The sequence below is a fragment of the Cotesia typhae genome, unplaced genomic scaffold (assembly GCF_013202065.1).
Source record: "Cotesia typhae breed Kobodo isofemale line unplaced genomic scaffold, CoteBio_Ctyphae contig_48, whole genome shotgun sequence".
Taxonomy (NCBI): Eukaryota; Metazoa; Arthropoda; class Insecta; order Hymenoptera; family Braconidae; genus Cotesia; species Cotesia typhae.
The window spans coordinates 2,461,636-2,486,622 of record NW_027423756.1 but is presented as its reverse complement, the minus strand read 5'-3'; the positions used below and the strand labels follow the sequence as shown (position 1 = coordinate 2,486,622).

Genomic DNA, 24,987 nt, shown 5'->3' with positions numbered 1-24,987 from the left:
CATTTTTATTCAATTTTGTCTTAAAAGTTGTCTTTAACTTTGTTTTAAATTTGTCTTGAAATTTTTCTTAAACTTTATCTTAAAATTTGTCTTAATTTTATTTTCAATTTTGTATTGAATTTTGTCTTGAAATTTATATTGAATTTGTCTTAAACTTTGTCTTAAAATTTATTTTGAATTTTGTCTTCAATATTGTATTGAATTTTGTCTTTAAATTTTTATTGGATTTTGTCTTGATATTTGTGTTAAACTTTGTCTTTGAATTTTTATTGAATTTTGTCTCCAACGTTGTATTCAAATTTATCTTGAAATTTTTATTGAATTTTGTCTTAAAATTTATATTAAATTTGGTCTTTGAATTTGTCTTGAAATTTTTCAAACTTTGTCTCGAATTTTGTTTTAAATTTGTCTTGAATTTTGTCCAAATTTTTATTGAATTTTGTCTTGAAATTTGTCTTAAACTTTGTCTTAAAATTTATATTGAATATTGTCTTAAAATTTTTATTAAATTTTGTCTTGAAAGTTGTCTTTAATTTTGTTTTAAATTTGTCTCAAAATTTGTCTTAAAATTTGTCTTAATTTTGTCTTAAAATTTTTATTGAATTTTGTCTTGAAATTTGTCTTAAACTTTGTCTTAAAATTTTCATTGAATTTTGTCTTTCATTTTGTATTGAATTTTGTCTTTGATTTTGTATTGAATTTGCCCTGATTAGAAATATTGATTGAAAAGTATTGGGAATCAGTCACCCTATGTGAACTGTATATCTATATACCCTTGTGGAAATAATTCTCTGAAAAAACTCTTGACAAGTCTTTATAACTCTGAATAAGACTTTTCGAAATTCTTCACATCCCTAACTAAGTGAAGGAAAGACTTAATAAGTCTTCAAAACTCTGCAATACTCTTCAAAAGTCAAATTTTCCCTGCAATTTCGGAATTTCTCAAAGAGTTATTAAGACTTGATAAGACTTGTTCAGTTTTACAGGAAAAGAAGAAAATATTTCTTTTCAAAAAAATTACGTATCAGAATTATATAAAACTATAAAAAAGAATTAATGCATGTTTTAAAAAAATTTTTTTTAAATAATATTTTCATCACGAAAATACTTTGATGGGCATCGAATCACTCATAGTTGAGCAAGTCAAAACATCAACAGCAAATGAAGTGCACTTGCTGTTGAAACAGATATTACTCAAAGAGTAAATCCAATCGGTATTTAATTTGGACTATCAAATATTAAAGTCAACTTTCTAGGTAGGAAAGAATTTTCTAACCACATGCCACCTATTAGAAACTAAGAACACTCAAAGATTCTAACTGTAAATTCGTAAACTAAAATATGTTAGGTATCAATTAATTCCAGCAGATAGCGTGTGGATAGAAAATTCTTTCCTACCTAGAAAGTTGGCTTTAATATTTGATAGTCCAAATTAAATACCGATTGGATTTACTCTTTGAGTAGTATCTGTTTCAACATCAAGTGCACTTCATTTGCTGTTGATGTTTTGACTTGCTCAACTATGAGTGATTCGATGCCCATCAAAGTATTTTCGTGATGAAAATATTATTTAAAAAAAATTTTTTTAAAACATGCATTAATTCTTTTTTATAGTTTTATTTAATTCTGATAAGCAATTTTTTTGAAAAGAAATATTTTCTTCTTTTCCTGTAAAACTGAACAAGTCTTATCAAGTCTTAATAACTCTTTGAGAAATTCCGAAATTGCAGGGAAAATTTGACTTTTGAAGAGTATTGCAGAGTTTTGAAGACTTATTAAGTCTTTCCTTCACTTAGTTAGGGATGTGAAGAATTTCGAAAAGTCTTATTCAGAGTTATAAAGACTTGTCAAGAGTTTTTTCAGAGAATTATTTCCATAAGGGTATACATGAAAAAGAATTGAAATTATTCAAAAGTATTCTAATTTCATCATTTTCAATCCTTTTCAATCAATATTTTTAACCAGGGTGGTCTTTGATTTTGTATTGAATTTTGTCTTGAAATTTTTATTGAATTTTGTCTTAAAATTTATATTGAATTTGGTCTTAAAATTTATATTGAATTTGATCTTTGAATTTGTTTTGAATTTTGTCTTTAAATTTTTATTGAACATTTTTTGCCGATGGGATAATTAGTTGAGCAAAACACGCTTGTTGACAGCAACGGTAATTTAATATTACACAAATATTTTATTTTGTCGCTGGCGCACTTAATCTCATACTTTGGAGGACTCAATTTCAAATATTTACGGTCCAATTCCGTGTTCCGCTTTCAGTCAGCAACTTCAGTCTAGTATACCAAGTCATATCTGAAATTGTGTACGATCTGAACATATTTCTGTGGTAATATTATCAATCTTAAAATTTACCGCTAACCTTAAAACACCAACTCTTTGGCCCTGGTTTTGGCAAAGATTGCGATGCAAGAAATCGACTCGCACTGTCTAAAATTTTCTTATATGATATTGTACGCAAAAATCTTTGGAGATTGCTGGAGAAAGAATAGAGTGATAAAAACAGTTGAGTTCATGTGTAAGGTTTGAACACAAAACCTGAAATTTAAATCTGCCACAATTATCTGCAGCAATACCCTTAGGAAAAAGACGTCGCTAGCAACAATCGAACTTAAGAGTAGGCTTGCGTAAGCCTTATAGAAGATTGCTATGACCAGTCTCTAGTAAGATTCATGTAAAATAGTGGAGTCATAAGACTCTATAGAGTTTCATTAACTGTAAATGTCTTTTTATATGTAAGTGCAGCTGCTTTATCTCTGTGCGTCTACTTACGTTGATACATTAAATCTGTTGTCATCATCAAACATCAGGGTCCTGTTCAAGAATAGCCATAGAATTCGATTACATAAACCAGAAGACAGATGTTAATAAAAAAAAAAAAAAACAAAAAATCATAAAAAGTATTTTAAAAACGTCAAATAAGTCTGCCATCAAAATCTACATGGAAAAAACTTTAAAAAGGCTCAAATTAGTAAAGCCAAGTGGCCCAGGAAGATTTATCAAATAATGCTTAAATGCTTCCAGTATAACTTACTATTGATCTCATAAGTGTTCTCAAGATAAAGAAATACAAATAACTCATAATGAAAATAGAAAAGAGAAGCAATTCCTTAAGACCTCACTGTACCAATTCATATGAGAATGGTTAGCGTACACGAGAAAGAAATGATTCTTGTATATTAGACCATTATTATAGAAATTATGATCAAAAATCACAAAAACAGCAATTTATAAAAAATTCCACATCTTTTGAAAGAATAATCACAAAAATCTTAAAATTTGCTAGCAAAAATGATAAAGAAAACCCATAAAATAGATGGATGAATAACTATGACACAATCGCTTTTATTGAAAATTCGATCAATTTGCAATGTTTATGAATAGAAATTCCACTATTCTAAATATATTATACTTCATTATTTCAAAATTTTTACAAAAATACCAAATATAGTTAAAATCGCGTCACGGAGTAAGATTACTGTCTTTCTGATATAAATAAGGGAAAAATACCTCGCTTTCAAAGAAAAAAATTAATTTTAATAAATGATTTGTTTTCTTCAACATTGAAAACACATTAAACTCAATAACAATGTCAGTATTTTTCTGTCAGTTTTTATGTACAATTTATCTGTACGCATAAGTTCAACTTCAAGCTTATCTTATCTTAAACTTTGCTTAATTTTGTGCGCAGAAAAAGTATAAAGTGTGCATTTGAGTAAAATTATTATTTTTAATCTATATTTTAATAGCAGAAACAGCCATAGCAATTAATTTTGCTTATTTATCGTCAACTAACAAAATTCTAAAACCGTAGTCGTAATATCGTCTAAAAGAAAAAAAAAAAGTTTGGAAAATCCAAATGAGCATGCCTTAAGCGCTCATGTCATACACAAATTATTTAGATTGAATGTTTACATTACGATTTGTTAAAGTTTTCATAAAGACTTCTATATTTTTTTTTATCGTTTTTTTTGTTTGAATTTTCCCGCGAGTGGTGTTATCTCCTCTGTAGGTCGAGCTAAAAAAAATCTCAACAGATGATAAAACAGTTAGTAATTATACCATCATGTATGTATAGTTTCTGCTTGTTTATAGTTACTTCAATCCTATTTTATGAAAAATAATACATATGGCCGCCGAAATCGCAGAAAAAGTCACCGAACTGACAGTCGAAAAAAATTAACTGTATTGAAACGGAATTATTTTGACACGCAATTTTCACAAGGGTTTTGGCAAATTTCCTAAGGAATAAAACAAAAAAAAATTAAATCGTGAAAATGATTTTTAACAAAGTTGTGGTGTTGTCAAGCCAATTGCTCCTGTGAATACCACGCTCTTATTCATTTAATTCGTCAGAAAAACGAGTTTTTCCTGAGAAATCTTATTTAATCGATAAAAACATTTTTTTTAACGTGTTCTGTAGTTATTATTATTTATCTCAATATGCTTTTTATACATAATTTTTTTCGTTTAAATTATGAAAATCACGTTGTAATCGAAATCATGATTTTTAGGCGAGAGTAGAGGATACCTGCGCGCTTCGCGCTTAAGGTATGCAATTAGGAAAACGATTGACCCTGAAGACCATCCCAGCAACTTCCTACTAATTCCTCACCAGGGCGCTTTAAATTGCATTTATGGTGTTTTTGATTTTCACACGGTTGACGGCGTTGGACGCAGTTTTATCAGCTTCATAAATAATCGTCAAGTCTAAATTGATCGAACTAAAAATTTCGGAGTAATTTCGAAAAAAGTGTTTTTTATCGTTCACTATATCTCTTGAACGAATTCTTCCGAATGACGCCACCCGCGGCGAAATCAGTTGAGCCAATTAAAAGTTATAAGCGGTCCACATACTTTCACACACACACACACACACACACACACACACACACACACACACACACACACACACACACACACACACGCACACACACACACACACACACACACACACACACACACACACACACACACACACACACACACACACACACACACACACACATATATATATATATATATATATATATATATATATATACATGCATACATAGTGACACCCTCGCGGGGGTAGTCAGGGAAGCTTCCTGTGACCTCAGAACGTTGAGATCTGATGAGAATTCGATTTTTGCAAAAAGGGGTGAAACCAATAACTTCCCGATTTTTTTAAATCTTCGATTTTCTTAGCGGGAAGTTAAAAAAAGAAGAGTCCTTCTGGAAATAGTCCATTTGGTACTGCTTTATGGAGCGGAGATATGGACGGACATATTAAAACAGAAGACCTACCGGCAAAAAATGGCAGCAGTGCAACTGCGAGTTGCTCTTAGGGTTGCCTATGCTTACCGCACGGTTTTCGAAGCGGCTGTATCAGTCATTGCGGGAACCACGCCCATCGACCTGCTAGCGTTTGAGAGAACAAAACTCTATGACGCTAAAAATAGAGACGAAAACATGAAGGACGCAAAAACGAGGATAAAGGCGGAAACACAGCAAGAGTGGCAAGACATCAGGATAGACGGGTAAATGGACAGTGCGCCTGATCCCAAACATCAACATCGGGCTTTCTCGGAAGCATGGGAACATAGGCTTCTTCCTCTCACAGCTATTGACAGGACACGGACAGTTTAACGCCTACCTCTTTTAGGTGGGATTGCACCGCACGCCGACGTACAACAATGACAAAAAAACTAAGACAAAGAAATGACAAAACAATAAGACAAAAAAAATTAGACAGAAAAAATAAGACAAAGAGAAGACAAAAAAAATAAGACAATGAAATAAGACAAAAAAAATAAGATAAAAAAACTAAGGTGGCAAATAGCTAAATTGTATTGATTGTACTTGAGCTTAAATCGATCAGCAGGAAAAAATTAAAATGTAAAACCTAATTTTTTAGTAATTTTCAAGTTTTTAACCGAAATTATTGTGTAACATTTTTTGAGCTTGTCTGAGCCAAAAATATTTCGAGATTATTTTGTAGAGAATATGTTTTTCTATATCTACCAACAAAAAGTTAAGCCTAATAAAAAAAAGTGTAAAAATATAAAAATTATATTTTTTATAAATTTCAAGTATTTGACCGGAATTATTTTAAGTCGACTATTTTTTTTTTTATCTACTGTTGTCTACCACACAAGTATTAAAATCCGCTTCTAAAACTTTGCTCCTCTTTCGTCTAGCCTAAATCTGTACGCGGAGACTTTTGCTAAAAATTATCTGAAATTTCATGAAACATTTGTAAATATTTCCCATTATCCTGTATTTGTGATTTTTATTCTATAGTTTGGTCGTTGATGTCAGATTGTAATGTTCAAGCCCACGTGTTTTGATGCCAACCTCACTTTTATTTTAACATTTTATGCTTAAAATATAGTATAGTATTTAAGCGCTTAAACTTGCTCGCGATCGTCATTTCGCTTGTGATTATTAATTTAAATTTGCTCTATTTTTAAGTTTAATTGTTGGCCCCAACTTCCAGGCCCTGTTAATTATAAATGCTTATATATAATTAACATATACAAAAATTTTTTCTTTGAAAAAAAATTTTTTTTGGTACTCACAAAAGATGTAAAAGGATGTTTATAATTACGTTTAAATAATTCTGAAATACAAAATTTGTTACATTTTCTATGAGATATTTTGGTCAGCTCTGCTACAACGTAATAGTAAAATCATTATTTATTTTATTATTTAAATAAATGTTATATTATAATGAAATTCGGTAAAATAAATAAATTATGAATTATGACTATCCAAATATATTATAAAATAAATTTTTATATTACATTTATAATAAACTCATATGATACATTATGTAGATCATAGAATCATTATTATCTAAGACAGCAGCACAGCAGACAGAAACTTCAAGACGCACGGAGATCATCAAAGTTAAGCAGCATTCAGCATGGTCAATAGTTAGATGGGTGACCGCTGGTGTTATACCCGTAAAATTATATCTAGATATTTTTTTTGCATTTTAATTGGTTACAGAAAATTGCATAGGACCATATTAAATACTTTATCCATAAAATTAACCCAATAAGTAATTAGATGTAATAAATGTCTAATTAAACATTGTTACATATAATTATGTATAGTTATATATAATTATACATGATTAGATATGATTATATTTGGCCATTTTTCATTTACAATCAAATATAACCAATTTATATATAAATACATATAATTATATGTAAATATTTTTTCTCGGGATATGATATGCTACTCACGTTAAAGCTCATTTAAAGAGCTTTCAGATGCAATTAACAGAGAGATTCAATAAGTTATCCCATTCAAAAGTTATTCAAGTAAGAAAGTAAAGAAATATGAATTCTTAAGATTTAAAAAGTTTATAAATCCTGGCATTTCTGTTACTTGACCGATTAAGCTCATCTTTGAACTTGACCGGTATTTATCTGTAGAATAAGTATGTTGAGTTTAATAAGCATCCGTTGCATCCATGAGTTGGCGAGGTTGTCGTCGTGACAAGCCGCGTTACATTGTATACATTCATATGTAAACTGTTGAACGATATGTGTTTTCTGACTCAGCTCATCGAGTTTATAGTCGGTATATAGCAAAATTTTTTAAAAGTTCCATCATAAGGACCAATGCAATGGTCAGATTTCTATGAAATTATCAAAAATGACTTAGTTTTAACACCTTATTAAGTGACTGAACAAGAAATTACGAATGGTGTTTCAAATAGCTTAACTGGTAGAGCCTTTGACGAGTACCAAAGTTATCTGGGTTAAAATCTCGGTGTGGACTGTCCAAATTTTTTTTTTATTCATTATCTGTGACAGTAGCGTGAATTTACCGTGATTCGACAGTATATTGAGCGTACAGTGTCAGTCACAACTTCGTAGTTTTACTAGCCTATGTATACATTCATCTGTTCTGCACCCACAATAGGTAAATCAACTGTCGTAATACAGACGTTTACCACTCACTTCTCTATTAGTGGAGATGCATAACTGATATTTGCATCGTAAAGTCACCGCAAATATTTAATAAATTTATAGTAGACATCGTTTACAATGGTATCCGAGTCTGACTGGCCAATCGCAGGATAAAAACGAATCTTATATGGTGAAACAAGCGTGAAACAATTATGAATAAAACTTTGCTTTCACCGTGTCGCCGAAACCGCCAGGGAGTCTAACGAAAAATTGTTTTTCTTGTAATTACACTTTTTAACTTCCCGCTAAGAAAATCAAAGATTTTAAAAAATCGGGAAGTTATTGTTTTCACCCCGATTTGCAAAAATCGTATTTTCATCAGATCTCGACATTTTGAGACCACAGGAAGCTTCCCTGATGACCCCCGCGATGTTGTCACTATGTATTTAGGTATTTTATGTGTGTGTTTGCGCGCGCGCGCGCGTGTGTGTGTGTGTGTAAGCCGCTTATAACTTTTGAACGACTAAACCGATCGGAACCTACCAAACGGCGTTCTAAAGAGTTCCCCCAAACTTAGATTTCCTGTGAATTTGAACCAAGTCAGACGGATAGATTCTGAAAAATTTTAAGAAATCTAAAAAAAACCAGAAAAAAATTTCTTTTGAACGTGGAGATTTCGGAATAACTTTTAAACGGCTTTATCAATCAATTTCCAAAACTAATTCACCCTCAAGCTTAATAAACCAGGTCAACCGTTAATCCGGTCAAAATCAGTTGATTTTTTCGGAAGATATGGTGATCAAAAGAAAATAGAAAAAAAGTGTTTTTTCGGAATTATAAATCAGAAAATTGGTTACCTCTATTAGTGCGGCATATAGGCAGGCTAATAAATCACCAACGACGTTGGCGTCAACGACCCAAACATCTCCGAGTCTGAGCAAAAATTTACAGCCTCCTCTGGTCACTCCCAAGAGATTATCACCGCAAAGAGAGGGCAACAAGAAGAAGAGGCCGCTGTCCACGCCCAGCCCTTCCGCAGAAATTGACAAGCCAACACAGAAAAAGACAGCCCGGGATGATACCTGGACTAAAGTGACTTGTCAAAAGAAAAAAAAGGAAAGAGAACAGGAGCCAGCAGCTCAATCTGCTACAGCCCAAAACCAGCCAAGCAATGGTGGCTCCAAGAAACCGAGAAGGAAGAGAACGAGAACTAAAGCTATACTTGTCCAACCAGCTGAAGGGCGAACATACGCTGATCTCCTGAAGGAGATCAAAGCCAAGGTAAGCCTTGTCGAGACGGGCGTAGACATAAAGTCTATTAAAAAGACGAAACTCGGAGGCGTTCTCCTTGAAATGGCTCGAAAGACCGAAGACAGCAAGGCATTTACCGATGCAGTAAAGGCAGCCACTGCAAACATTGGCACAGTCATAACACCAACAACAACGATCGAGATTCTCGACTTGGATGAAATCTCTTGTGACTCAGATGTCGGAAAAAGGGTCTAGGGTAGGGGAGTGGGACTGAGTCGGAGAGAGAGGGCCGATGGCTAGTGCAGGACAGATGAGGAGTAGGGCGCGGAAGAAGGGACAAGGAGGGAAACGACGGCAGCTACCTACTCTTCGTCATTTATGTTCGCCTGATACTTCAACGGGCGTATTTTCTCGAGAAATTATTAATTAACATTGTAAATAATCCGGTTTTCTTTATTAAGTTGTTGTTTAAGAGTGCAGTATTATTATCCTAATTATTAATAATGATAATTTACGATATCGCAAATATTATTCACCAAAGATGTGTGAAAATATTATTTAATTAAGTTAGATTGGATTATAAATATTCAAAACTATTTTGTGTTAGTAATATCGTTTTGTTTAAAACAATTAAGGTTTAATAGTTTAGCTACCAATGTTGAATATCTAGACGGGTTAATAATTAGTTAGTTATAAAAGTATTATTTTGTTTACGACGATTATTTATTGTGATTATATTTCTTTAGTTTATTGAAAGAAAATTAATTTAATTATTTTGGAAACAAATTATTGTAAATTTCCAATTTATAAAAGAAATTATTCTAAGTCCCAAGCCGATTTAGTATGGGAAAGCGGCGAATGGATATAAAATGAAAGAAATGACGATTATTATTTAAAAGAAAAATATTTTATAAAAGGAATTTTCTAAGTCCCGAGCAAATTTTAGTATGGGAATGTATTCTGTTGAATTTGTATATAATCTGTTGATATTTGATTGTCGATGTGAAAAGTAAAACTCAGAATTTGACGAACCGAATGGTTATAGAATGAAAGAATGACAATTAATTTGATAGTTTGTAAATACCGTATAAATGGCAAAAACGATCATTCTGGTTCGTTGTAAGTGAGTTTTTGGGAAAATGATAAAGCCCAAAAATTTTGCACGGAAGAGCGAGTCTTGTAAAAGAGTGTTATTGAGGAAATACTCTTCTACCAATAACAGCTGGAGGGACATTACCTTAGTTCGTCTAGAACACTGGTAAGTACCTTTTGAACTCTCAACAAGATTTTGACTTCCCCGGATTTTTGACCCTCTGTCAAAAATCCGGTAGGTAATCACAAGCCGTGTAAGTGGGAGCGGAGAGGACACTCTCCATCCGCTCTCGGGGTAGAGGTGTAGGCCCAGGGGTGACGGCTAGTCTCCTGGAAAGTGGGTAACCAGCTTTTGGAATATTAGTTCGCGATTTTGACGCTCACGAGAGTGAGAATGCGTGAGAGTTTGTTTGTACGGACCAGTTTTGATCGGGCCTTGATACGCGTGCGTTGACCGACGTCACGAAGTCATGTTGTGTATTATTGTCGTTAGATTTAGTTGTTGAGGTTTGAATAACCTAAAATTTGTACTACGAGTTTTGTTATTTTTTTGTAATCTTTTTCATTAACCTATTGAGTTGATTTTGGTAATTAAATGATTATTTTGTTTCTATATCATAACCTGTTTGATATTTTGAGTTGTTTATTTAGACGTAGTTATGTATTATTTATTTATAAGTAACTGAGTTCTGTTGGTTTTATTTTGGATTGTATTTTGTTGTTTAACCCCCCTTTTACCCTGGACTCCGGCGAGCTTCAGATTCGAGCAAGGGGGCGTTTTGTGTCGCAGTATCGTTCATATTCATTCGGCGTTTATTCTTAAAAAGAATAAACACTCAAAAATTACCCGTTACACTCAACCGAGAGCGATGTCCGTGAAGCACTCAAGCGTGAATTTACTGACAACCTAGAGATCAAACGGGTAAATTTGACAAAACCCACACCACGAGGTAATCGTGCAGCCTTCTGCGAAGTAGACGAGCCCAGTGTGATTAAGGCCCTTGACAAGGCCCGTATAAGGATCGGTTTAGTGAACTGCCGTATACGCCCAGTAGTAAAAGTAACACGTTGTTTTAAATGTCTTGGTTTTGGACACCGAACACGTCAGTGTGCGGGACCAGACAGAAGCAGGTGCTGCTACAAATGTGGCGGAGAGAACTACAAGGCCGTAAACTGCACGGAGAAGCTAAAATGCTTCCTCTGTGCTCCGGACAAAGATGCTCAGGATGGTTTATGCCATATCTCGAGCACTGGAGCTTACAAGGCATTCCGCACAGCACTTGCAGAAGCCACGAGAGGACAGAAATGATACGCATACTACAAGGCAACCTGAATAGGTGCGCCTTGGCGCAAAACCTGCTACGTCAGCGTGACTTTGAAGACAAAATCGACGTCTGCTTTATCAGCGAGCAATATCAAAACATCGAAGGTAAAACATGGTTCGCAGACGAAACTGGCACGGCAGCAATTTGGATTGTGAACAGAAAGAACGTTACTGTCAGCAACAGCGGAAGTGGAGCAGGTTTTGTCTGGATTCAAACCCCCACAACCTACTTCATGAGCGTCTATCTCTCACCTAACGAAGGGATTAGTGTGTTCCGACAGAAACTGGCATATATAGAAGATGCGATCACTAAGTTCGACCGCGAAGTCATCGTAACCGGAGACTTCAACGCTAAATCGGCTGAGTGAGGCGCTGCTTTCTCCGACACCAGGGGCAACGAGATCGCTGACGTCGCGACTAGACTCGACCTCATAGTGCTAAACACCGGGAGCACTACGACCTTTAGAAGACCAGGGTACCAAGAATCCATCCTCGACATCTCGTTGGCGACTTCAAGGACTGCCAACATTATTGAAGTCTGGGCAGTATCCGAAGAATATAGTGGCAGTGATCACCAGTTCGTAACATTTAACGTTGGATTGGCACCTGCTCCGGTTTCACAACGCGACGTTTCTAAGCGGAAGTGGAATGCCAAGAGGCTAGATCGAGAGGCATTGTAAGCTTCACTTGGACGAAGCTGGTCCACTCTCCAGAACAACCTGACTCCGGATACCTGCAGCGAGATGGAAGAGGCAGTGCTAAATACGATGAAGGAAATTGCTGCCGCATGTGACGCCTCTATGCCGCGGCTGAAAAATCAGAGTTTCCACAGGCCGGCGTATTGGTGGTCAACAGACATAGCAGAACTACGGAAAAAATGCCACAAGCTACGTCGGCTAGCAACGAGAGCAGCGAAACGCTCCCCTAATCAAGATCTACTTTTGAGCGAGTATAAGCAGACCAAAAAGAACCTCAACCGGGCAATCAAAGCTAGCAAAGCGAAATTGTGGCAAGAGATCTGTAATGACCTTGATGAAGACATCTGGGGTAAAGCCTACCAAATTGTCACCAAACGACTTGGAAAGGCTTCACCAGAAGCGCCGAAATCACCTGCTTTAATGAGCAGCATCGTAGCGGAGCTGTTTCCCAAACACCAACCAAGGGAAAAAAGACATTATGTGAAAAACAGTGTAACATTTTTCTAGAGACATACTCCTAAACACCTACAACGCATGCTTGGCAACTGGCACGTTTCCCACGGTCTGGAAGCGGCAGAGATTGGTTCTACTAGATAAAGCCGTGCAGTGGAAAAGGGAGAAGTAGTGTGACCGCCAGACTGAGTGTCACGGAAATCAAAAACGACCGTTCCCGAGAGTAGTGACGAGACGAAGGAAGCCAACTACAACTAGGACTTCATCTTCAATAAGAGAGTTAGATCATCATTTTATTCGTCGAGGTATTAATTATTACTCTGTGGGAAAGAAGTGGACCGCGGTTTACCCAATACCCAGTTACTTCTCCTATTTTATCAATTGGATCGTTTAATCGACGATTGTTTTAATAATTAATAGTTGAACATTTGCTAGTTTGGACCTTGCGGAAAAATTTAACAACTAGAAAATTATCAATTAATTAATTAATATCCGAAAAATTCGTTAAATTTATTGTTATAATTTTTAATAACAATTAACTTAGTAAAATTGATTAATTTTTGTTACTTGAAAATAATCGATAAACTTTTGTTCGTGGAATTTTGGTCGAGCGTCAATACATTTTTGTGTCGCAGTAAATTCCAATACCCAAGGTCAAGTAAAACTTAGCTAGCGAATGTTCTAGCAAATAAAATTTGAATATTTCGACTTGTGTCGATTATTTTTTATAAGTGATAAAACGAGTAGAAAATTATTGATAATATTTTGTATTAAGAATTAATTATTAAGAATATTTTATTAAGAATTAATTATTGAAAATAAAATATAGTGGAAAATTTATCGAAATTAATTTATATTGTAAAATTAATTATGTCGTGAGGAAATTTAGTAATTTTGGGATTAAGTCCGTGAAGTAGTTAAATTAAAATTACTGAATTTGATAATTATCGGCGTAGACATTAAGTCCAAGGAATCAGTTATTGAGTCAAAAATTGTCACAGTAAAAACTTAGTCAGAATTAGTTAATTAAACTTGTGTTAATAATTTTGAACTTGATTGTAAAGATTTATATTGTGATTAATTTATTTAACAAAAGTTCATTCAAGGTATTAAGCCTCTCGTTCGAAATAATGACATAGGAATTTTAAGCTGTTTTAATATTTTAAACCAAGGAAGATTAGCAGTCGGAAATTGAAAGTTGGATATTAGTTCAAAGTTAATTGAAATTGGTTGTTAATTGGAAGTTATCCTACTATAAAATACTAATGATTGAATAATTTAAATTAATAATATTGTAATTAAATTAAAATCATTTACTTCAATTTAAAATTGTAAAATTCAATTAAGCAAAGTGTGGGTTATGTGTGTGAAGAATTGTACGATTTATGCGTGATAGAGAGTGTTAATAGTGTTAAGTTTGGTAGTCCGGTGGACTTAATTCTAAGTTATAAAAGTCTGTAAAGTTAGTTCGTTTTGGTAGTCCGGTGGACTTGTAATTTTAAGCTTAGTTGTAGGACAGGTGTGGGAGACCGTTTGTTCGAAAAAGCCCATCTAGTCATCGTATCGTCGTTGGAAGGTTCGTTTGTAAATATCGTTTAATTCGCAGTTATTCTCCGCTTCGTTAGATAATAAGTTAATTATAGTGTGTGAGTAAGCGCTTAAATTGTTGTTTGTTAATTTTTTATTGTTAATAAATATCGATCGATCTTGTTAATTAATTGTTTATTATTCAACAGCACCTTCCTCCACTCTCTCTACCCTAAGATTAAGTTTTCTCAGCTCTGGACCGGTTCCAGGAACCGTGATTAAAAATCCTGGTGGCGCCCTGATAATTACATTGGTTATTAGTTTTGTTTATTTATTTATAAAATTGATTAGGGGCCAACCTGAACAGGTAAAACTGTTACAACAGTGAAATTATTGTTTCCCTGGTTTTCAATTTGTTCTGGTAAACACGTGGGAAACTTACGTGTTACCGCTCGGCATTTTTTTGATTTGTTTGAACGACCTTCTCAACAGGAGGTTCGGTATTAACTGATCCTGATCCAGGTTGGTAAAGGACAATTTTCCTTGGTATGTCCTATCTTGTAGAAAATGTTACAAACTTCTCTTCTTGGACCAGGGCAGAACTCGAATGTATGACCTGGTGTGCCACAGTTGAAACAGGGGCTCGGTCCGCGGATGTATTTTAAATTATACATGTGACCCAGGTCTTGTATAGGTGCATTCGAAAATTGTGGTCCTGTTTATTGAAGAGTCCCATATTGTCTTGATGATATGGTATTAGGAGTTTGATTTTGTATATTCTGTACAGGCAATTGTTGGTTTCCAGGTTGAGTAGCATTTGTTTGCTGTGTTAGATAATATCTCGAGCGAAAATATTGTTTGTTGGCTGGAAACTGGTTATTAGGACGCCTGATGACTCCATAACGGTTGTCATACTCCCCTGAATTTAATTGCATATTATTGAATTCAGGTAGTTCCACAATTTCCTCAATAAACTCTATCTCCTCGTTGGTATGTTGAATAGCTCCAAAACGACGTTTATCCGTGTTTTTAGATTGAGAACCAGACTGGTTTTTGCTACTCGAACCCTTGGTGCACCTGGCCGCCTCGTGTAATACGTTGAGAAGATCTTCATATGTTGTTACTTGCCTGGAGAAGACCATGAGCCTCAGCTCATCTGTTAGGTAGTTACGAACACAGTTCACCTGTTCCTGGACTGGTGGAGGAATCTCCATAGATTGATATTTTTGTTGGACATTGAGCACGAACTCCGTGGCATTATCCCCAGGACTCATCCTCATCTCACTTATGTCCAGGATCATCTGATGGTCGGTAACAGGGCTGCCGAAAGCTTTTCGGAACTCCTGCTTGAACTGGGCAAAGTTTTGCCATCTATAATAGTTCGAGTCCACCCAATGAGCTGCTGCTCCTTTCAGGGTGTAACTGATCACCTTCATTAGCTCTGGTTCACTCCAATCCTCACGTCTCGCTCTAGCATCCAGTGAGTTCACGAAGTCGTTAGCTGTTATACCTTTTTGAGGAAAGGAAATGCCGGACATCTGTATGCTATCTTTAATTTCCTTCCAGCGGTTATAGGAAATGTGTCCAGGTCTAATGTTGGTGTTCACCCCGTTGAAGTCACCTCCAGGCAATCTATGTGTGTAATTATCGGGACAATTCCCAGAATAATTAGCCAGTAGTATGTAAGTGTTACCTGGTGTGAAACCCCGGTAACCATCTTGTTGTTCAATATTTGTTGTTTGATAATCCTGATGATTTATTGTATTTATTAATGGGCGAAAAGTCAAGCCGATTGGTCGAGTCTCTTGATTATTTAGCTGTTGGTATATAGGAGAACTCGAATTTACTCCAAGATGCGCTGTCCCTGTGTAAATCTCACGAGCCAGTCGTTCACGATCACGAAGTTGACGAATTTCCTGCTCTTGTTGTTGATGCAGGCGTTCGAGACGTTCCCGTTGAATTTGTTCTTGTCTTAACTGGTCTCTTAATGCCTGTTCCCGCGCCTCTCGCTCTCTTATGGCTTCTTCGACTCCTTGAAGTCGTGCTCGTGGTCCTTGAATGGTTGCAGGATCACCTCGGAGTCTGTGTTGTAACCAGGAGATCTCACGGTCCATGTCGTCTATTATTCCGTTCATCGTGTCGGCAACCTCTCCAAAATGTAATGAAGTGTTTGAAGAACTGGTTGGAGCTGGTGTGATCGTGTTCCTTCCAATTACGTCGCCGATTCTGGCCATGTTTTGATTTCCAGGGAACAACGCTGTCCCACTCGTACCTGGGGTCTCGCCTATTGATATACGTTGGTTATTTTGGACCGAAGACATTACTCCCGCGGATCCATGTTGTCTATAACCCGGGTTTAATTGAGTCGACTCACCCATGGGCGCAGGCATGACGCCTGACCCGGGTACTTGAGCTCGCTCCCCCAAGGGTCTCTGATCAACGATGGATCCTGGTTTATTTGTAATAGTCGGTGATGTTCTACCCCGACCTCTACCGAAGGAAAGTCGTTGAGCCTCCACTTCTGGCTCTTCGAGTCCTTGAGACCTGGTTCTCGGTCCACCTGGACGTATCATTGTGTTAAAATTTACAAAATTATTTCTCGAATCTGAAGAATCTCACCGTTGAAATACGACAATAACTTGTAATTTAGAATGTTTTAATTGAAATATCCAAATTTGATTATTTTATATTTTAGAGAAAATAAAATAATTCATAAAGAAAAAATATATTGATATAAATTTCAAAAACTAAAAGAATTTGTTCAGAAGAAAAAGATTTTATAATTTTGCCAAATAAGATTTAATTATATATTCTCTATGTAAGAAAAGAATTTTTTGTTAAATTTAATTTAAGTAGGATTAAAAATTCTTTTAAGGATTATATGTCAAAAATTCTTTTGAAAAGTAATTTACGATGTTGTAATTCACTTGTTAAATTTTAATTTAGGGAAAATAAAAGAAAATTTTACATTGAAATAAATTTCAAAAGCTAAAAAAATTTATTCAAAAGAAAAAGATTTTATAATTTTGACAAATAAAATTCAATTATATTCTCTCTATGAAAGAAAAGAATTTTTTGTTAAATTTAATTTAAGTTGGATTAAAATTCTTTCGAAAAGTAATTGTCGAAATTTCTCAAGTAAACACCTCAAAAATGAGGAATAAAGTTACCCGAGGTAGTCAAAATCGATAAATATTTTAATCCTTATTGAAAGAAAAAATATTTCGACTTATTTCGACTACCGGGTTTGAATGTAATGATGATTATCTTTGGTACCCTGAGTAGCTGTGACTTGTAGAAGAAACTACCACAAGCTACTGGGTTTAGCTGTATGATTTTTTTTTCTTTTTTCTTCTTATCTGTTTTTTTTTCTTTTCTCGTTTTTCAAAAATTTTAAATAAGAATTAAATTAATACTGAAATTTCAATTTCAAGGAAAATTAAAAGAAAGAAAATTTTATCGACGCTCACTAAACGCAATTTTCTAAGTTAAAAAAAAAATTTTTTTCGAATACTAAAAAAAAACTTTTAATGATTGAATAATATGTTTTCAATTAATTAATTAAAATTTTATTACTCAACAACTTCCATTTTCTCTCTATGGGGTTTTTAAGAAGTTGGGCGCCAATGTAACAATTTTACCTGCTCAGGTTAGCCCCTAATCAATTTTATAAATAAATAAACAAAACTAACAACAATACAATTATCAGGGCGCCACCAGGATTTTTAATCACGGTTCCTGGAACCGGTCCAGAGCTGAGAAAACTTGATCTTAGGGTAGAGAGAGTGGAGGAAGGTGCTGTTGAATAATAAATAATTAATTAACAAGATCGATCGATATTTATTGACAATAAAAAAAAAACTTAACAGTGGTTGACTTAAAATTAGTTAACAAAATTCATTCACTCACACACAAACCACACTTAACAATATCTTATTCTCGACGAGCCCCTTTCGGCGTCTACCCGTCGATTTCTAACATGTGACCCTTTCGGCGTCTACACGTGACGGGCCCCTTTCGGCGTCTACCCGATTTCTAAACCTACAATCACCCGCACAGAGACGAATCATATACCGGGCTCATTGACTCGGCTCACAGGCGTAACAGCCCAGCGACGAAACATCGACCTAGATACTCCTGCAGCTTATGCACACTTGATTACAGAACAACAGCCCAGTGACGAAACATAGACCTGGATGTTCTGCAGCACACTCTCATAACCCGCTCCAGCTACAGCAGTAACAGCCCAGCGACGAAACATAGACCTAGATACTCTGTAACTCACACATAACCCACACTTGTCTCACACTAACACTACTGACTGACTCTAATTAATTTTTACTTTATAAATTTTATTTTAGCAAAATCGAATGTAATTAATTTTAGTTAAATAAGTTAAATTAAATTATTCAATCATTAGTAATTAATAAAACGACAATTTTCAATTTACAACCAATTTCTAACTATTCCAATTCTCAATTTCCAATTGTTAATTTTAATTCCATTAAAATATTAGATGGATTAAAATTCCTCAGTAACCTATTGTCATGGTCTTAAGAATATAACAATACTTATTTAGAACAAAAGGTCTTAATACCTTGGATTAACTTTTGATAATTAAATAAATCACAATATAAAATTCTCAATCACGTTCAAAATTATTAACACAAGTTTAATTAACTAATTCTGACTAAGTTTTTACTGTGACAATTTTTGACTCAAATAACTGATTTCTTGGACTTAATGTCCACGCCAATAATTATCAAATTGGAATCAAAATTAATTTAATTAAACCACGGACTTAATCCCCCAAAATTACGAAATATATCATTAATGAATAAAAATAGTTTTATAATATAAATTGATTTCGATAATTTTCCCTTATACATTATTCTCAACAATTAATTCTTATATAAAATTCTTAATAATTGATTCTTAATATAAAATATTATCAATAATTTTCTACTAGTTTTATCAATTAAAAATAATCGACACAAGTCGAAATATTCAAATTTTAATTGCTAGAATATTCGCTAGCTGTTTTGCTTGACCTTGGGTATTGGAATTTACTGCGACACAAAAACTGACGCTTGACCTAAATTCCACGAATAAAAATTTGTCGATTTTTTTCCAATGATAAAAATTAATCAATTTTACTAAGTTAATTGTTATAAAAATTGCAACAATAAAATTAATGAAATTTTCGGATGTTAATTAATTAATTGATAAATTTTTAGTTATTAAATTTTCCCGCAAGGTCGATTGAGAGATTTTCGGGTATAAGCCCCCATGAAAATCACTAAATTCAAACTAGCAAATGTTCCACAATTAATTTATTAATAAAATTTTCGTCGATTAACGATCCAATTGATAAATAATTAGGAGAAGTAACTGGGTATTGGATAAACCGCGGTCCACTTCTTTCCCACAGAGTAATAATTGATACCTTGACGAACAAAACGATGATCTAACTCACTCGTTGAGGATGAAGTCTTAGTTGTAGTTGGCTTCCTTCGTCTCCTCACTACTCTCGGGAACGGTCCTTTGTGATTTCCGTGGCACTCAGTCTGGCGGACACACTACTTCTCCCTTTTCCACTGCACGGCTCACCTATTTTAACCCAAACTCACCCCCTCTTATTCTCCCTTTAGGCCCGAAGATCGAGACGTGCCAGTGCTATGTCGAATAATTATCGATATCCGGTGACTTATCGATTAAGGGTAATTTTACCCTGTTACAAATTCAAAAAAAAAAAACCACTTTTTTTGGTTTTTTTTGTTCATGATATTTCTTGAACGAATTAACCAATTTTGACCGGCTTGACGGGGATCGACGTAATTTTTTCATGCTAATAGCTAATTAGTTTTTGAAATCGATCAGTGCAGCCGTTTGAAAGTTATTCAAAAAAATGTCGGAATGATTTTAAAAAAACACTTGTTTTCAAATATTTTATTGACGATATCTTTCGAACTAATCAACCGATTTCTACATTTTTGGCGGCAATCGACGGGATTTTTTAGGCTCTAAAAATTATTCTATACCATCAAAAACGATCCGAGAAGAAATAACGAAGTTATGTGAAAAAAACACTTTTTTTCGATTTTCTTTCGTTCACGATATCTCTCGAACAAATACACCGATTTTGACCAGATCAGCAACGATCGGCGTGGTTTTTCAAGCTTAAGGGCGGATTAGTTTTTGAAGTTAATCGATAGAGCCGTTTGAAAGATATTCCAAAAAAACCACTTTCAAAAATGATTTTTTTCTTATTTTTTTTGAGATTTTTCAAGATTTCTTAAAATCTATCGGTCCGAATCGGTTCAAATTCTCAGGAAATCTAAGTTCGAGGGAACTCTTTAGAACACCGTTTAGTTCGTTCTGATCGGTTCAGTCGTTCAAAAGTTATAAACAAGTTACATAGTCACACACACACACACACACACACACACACACACACACACACACACACACACACACACACACACACACACACACACCCCCGAAATATGAAAAAAAGAAAATTCATTTTTCGAAAACTTTACACCGGTCGTGCCCTTTAATGCAGTTTGTTTCAATTGACATTATTTTTTGAGGTTAAGAGCTGATTAGATTTTAGAATTGATCAATGCAATAGTTTTTGAGTAATTAACAAAAAATTTTTTTTTAAGAATTGTGAGCATCTACACAGAAAAAAAAATTTATCGAACCAAGAAAATCGTCAGAAAGACTGAAGTTATTTAGGAGCAAGAAGAAATTTTCTTGGCTTAAGAAAATTTAACTTTGTTCAAGAAATTTTAACTTCATCAAAGAAATTTTCAATCTTCGTTAAGATTTTCTTGATTTAAGAGAATTCACGCTTGACTCAAGACTTTCTTTCTTTCTGTGTACCGATCCGAATAAATTCGTAAATGAAATATTTCCAAACTTACAAGAAATCAATGGTAATAAAACTCTTTCGAATGCCATAAACCACATTTTGATTGGTTAAGCCAAATCGACGTCGTTTTACGCATCTTTAAGAGTTGATTAGATTGTTGAATTGATCGTTACGTTTGTATAAAAATTATTCCAAACAAACATTTTTTTGAAAACTTTACTTTTGAAATTTCTCAAATCTACTGATCCGAATCGGTTTAAGTGGTATAAAAAATTTACGTTTGGTGCTCTTTCAATCACAGCCAAGTTTGCTTAAATTGGCTAAGCCATTCAAAAGTTATGAAAGGTTTACACACGCACACACACACACGCATGCACACGCACACGCACACACACACGCGCGCGCGCACGAGCGCGTGTCCAGCCGGGAATAGTCAAAACGGCTTCCTATGACCTTACTTGGAGATCTCTTAAAAACTTGCATTCTCCAAATCGGAACGAAATCAATAACTTCCTACTTTTGAAAATCACTTATTTTTAAAGCGGAAAGTCAAAAACATCTATGGGTCATAACAGTTAAAATCATAACAGTTAAAAAAAAATTATAAAATTTTTCGAAGCTGCATACGGATCAGTACTCTTACCACGTTTATACACACCACCTAAAGTTTTTCAAAACTAAATATTAATATTATATTAATTACCCTTTAAAAATGATCATACCTGATCAGACATAGAATAGTCAGAATCAGGCATGAATCTTCAAGTCTGATCAGATATGAAAAATGACTGAGCCTGACCAGACCTGGCTAGACATCAACAGGCATGGACAGATATGATCATTCCTGAGCATATTTAACGCTCCAGACATAAACAGGTATAACTATGTCTAATTTCAGGCCTGATCATATGTAAACAGGCATGATCAGGTTTAATTTCAGGTCTGATCATGCATCAACAGGTATGGTCAGGTCTGATCATTTTTTCTCGGATATGTAATGTCTTACAATTTATTAGCATAGTTCCAAACTAGAACTAAACTACCCGTCAATATCAAAAGCTGATGGTAATAAAGTTACAATCAATAGTATAATTTCATAAAATATGGCAACAATTCTGTAAATAACTAAATAAATATTAAGCTTGTAAAAGATGCCATTAGCTTTATGTAATATGTACGAAACTTTGTCCAATTAATATATTGGTATCAGTCTCAATGATGGAGTATTAATACTTATACTGTACACTTGCGCATTAATAAATAGTAAGGTACCTAAGCAGTACAAAGCAATATCGACCAACTGCCTCAATTTCTCTCAGCCTTAGTGAGGTCACATTATAAGACTAACTCACTGCTGCTATTATTAGCTAGGTCTCGAACTTATGACCTTCTGTTAATAGTTGAATATAGTAAAACTGTTTTTTATTTTCCTTCTTTAACAGAATTTTTCTACCTAGTGGTTCATTTTTCTAATCGAAATAACGTATATCTTTCTATTTTCAAGTATGTAATTTTTTCATAGAAGAAATTGATGTTAGTGAATACCCAACTTGTTACAATAATCTGAAGTAATCTGTTCATAATATCATGTAGTAATTACTTATAATTATATAAATTTAGTTGATAGTTTGGTTCTCTAATAAAGAAAAGAGATTTGGACAGATTTTCTCATGGTAAAATGTGCAATTGTATAGTATTCGAATCAAATCATTTTTAATCTTTCCAAATTGTTTTGACTCATTTTAAATTAATTTTTCATATCAGGGTTACCACTATATTGAATAAATTAATTTTGCAATAACTAATGTTATCAAAAAAATTGGTAGCCCAGCATACTATTACCAATTAAAGTTAAATTTTACATGGTGATTTATTTAATGCACTGTGTTTTGAACCAGAAAATGTTTATCACATTCTCTATCTCATTAAAACATAAGAAAATTATTCGTGAATTTCCGTTATAGTACTCACGAATCTTAAATCCATATTTATCACTATTATTTAGTTTTCCATTGTATTTAACTCGATTAACCCTTAGTAATTTGTCAAAAATTTGCCAGGTTGCTTATCACTTTCCAATAACTTTCCTCATTGAAACTGGATGAAATGATTGATTTAATATTTTTATGTTGCATCATTGAATTATTTTTCTGTGGAGTAGTTAAAGTTAGTTTTAATAATAGAAATAGTATTTAATTTTTTTAATCAAATGAATTAAATAACCTAACATTTTACCAGAATTTTACCAGAATAAAAGAATATATTCAACAAAATGCAGACAGCAAATAAACAAATTCAATATCGGTAGAATGAAATTTCAATCCAAAATAAGTTAGTTAAAAGAATGAATGATTTTATCGAGCAGAAAACTCATGTTAAATTTATGTTAAAAGTAAGGAAAAATTGTGTGACCCGCATCGCGGCTGTATTACGACTGGAACATGCGCAAACTTTTTTCTTCATTTTTACCTTATATTTTTTTACTTATTAGTATGAGGATTGGCGTTATATTTCAGTTTAATAAAGCGCACTCTTTTGCAAATTTTCAACTGATAATGGTTACATCGACTTATAAAAACAAATTGCTGCAATTTATTGAAAATAAATCAATATTTTGAGACACTTAATAGATTAGTTCAATAAAAGATACTTATTTATGAGAAAAATAACACAAACATTGGTCGTAAATAAATATTTATTGACAGTCAAAACGTATTATGTACCAAATATTACAAACCATCAATATATTCCGTAAATAAATTCTGCCATTACTGTAAAAATGATGAATAAATATTTCAAGCTACATACAAACAGAAAAAAAATTTTCTAATAAATTTTAAAATTATTCTTAGAAAAGAATCACTTTGTTTTGTCGTACTAAAATTATAATAAATAAATTGTGTAAAAGCGCAAAAATTTTTTTTTAATTCCCGATAAGAAAATTGAAAATTTTCTGGATCGGGAAGTTATTGGTTTCACCCCGTTTTTCGAAAATTGAGTGCTCATCAGATCTTGACGTTTTGAGGTCCTAGGAAACTTCCTTGAATGTTTTCGCGATGATGCCCGTATGTGTGTGTGTGTGTGTGTGTAACCCTTTTGCAACTTTTGAACGGCTTGACCAATTTCATCGCGGTTGGTGCCATTCGAAAGGGCTTGATCAAACTTAGATTTCCTTAAAATTTGAACCGATTCGGACCGATAGATTTCGAGAAAATGCAAAAAAGTGAAAAAAAAGTTATTCTTTTTTAATTTTTTTCAAATATCTCTGAATTGGCTGAACCGATCGACTTCAAAAACTAACCAGCTCTTAACCTTGAAAACTCCCATCGATCGCCACCAAAAACGTCAAAATCGGTTGATGCGTTCGAGAGATATCAGATCAATTTTTTTGTTTCAAATTTTTTATAGAGCTTAAAAAACTAAATCGATCGCCACGAACCACGTGAAAATCGGTAGATTCATTCAAAAGTTATAGCAGTTTGAAAATTAAAAAAATGTTTTGTCAAATTTTGATAAGACTTTTGAGCTCGAAGAACTCAAAATCATAAAACAGCTACTTTTTCTATAAAGCTTAAAAAAAACATCGATTGCCGCCAACCGCATGAAAATCGATTGATTCATTCGAAGGTTATTCCCGTTTGAAAATTCAAAAAATTGTGTTTTATTAAACTGCTATTGGAGTTTTTAGCTCGAAGAGCTTAAAATGACACAAAAATCATATTTTTTAGCTCGATGAGCTCAAAAACGTAATGTGTTATTTTGATCGCTTAATTACAAAATGAGCGGGAAGTTGCAGGGATGGCCTTTAGGATCAATCGTCATCCTAATTTTTTTTTTATAAGA

The 24,987-nt window shown here is 33.7% G+C and overlaps 1 protein-coding gene across 1 annotated transcript in view; it reads right to left on the bottom strand.

The window, feature by feature from the left end:
- LOC141529316 (dual specificity calcium/calmodulin-dependent 3',5'-cyclic nucleotide phosphodiesterase 1-like) overlaps positions 1-21,351 on the bottom strand; it is a 196,536-nt gene extending 175,185 nt beyond the window's left edge. Inside the window, exon 1 of the mRNA XM_074245817.1 lies at positions 21,197-21,351. Within this exon, the coding sequence (XP_074101918.1) occupies positions 21,197-21,242 (46 nt within the window). The 5' untranslated portion in view covers positions 21,243-21,351. The remainder of the gene's footprint in view (positions 1-21,196) is intronic.
- Between the last annotated feature and the right edge of the window lie 3,636 nt (positions 21,352-24,987).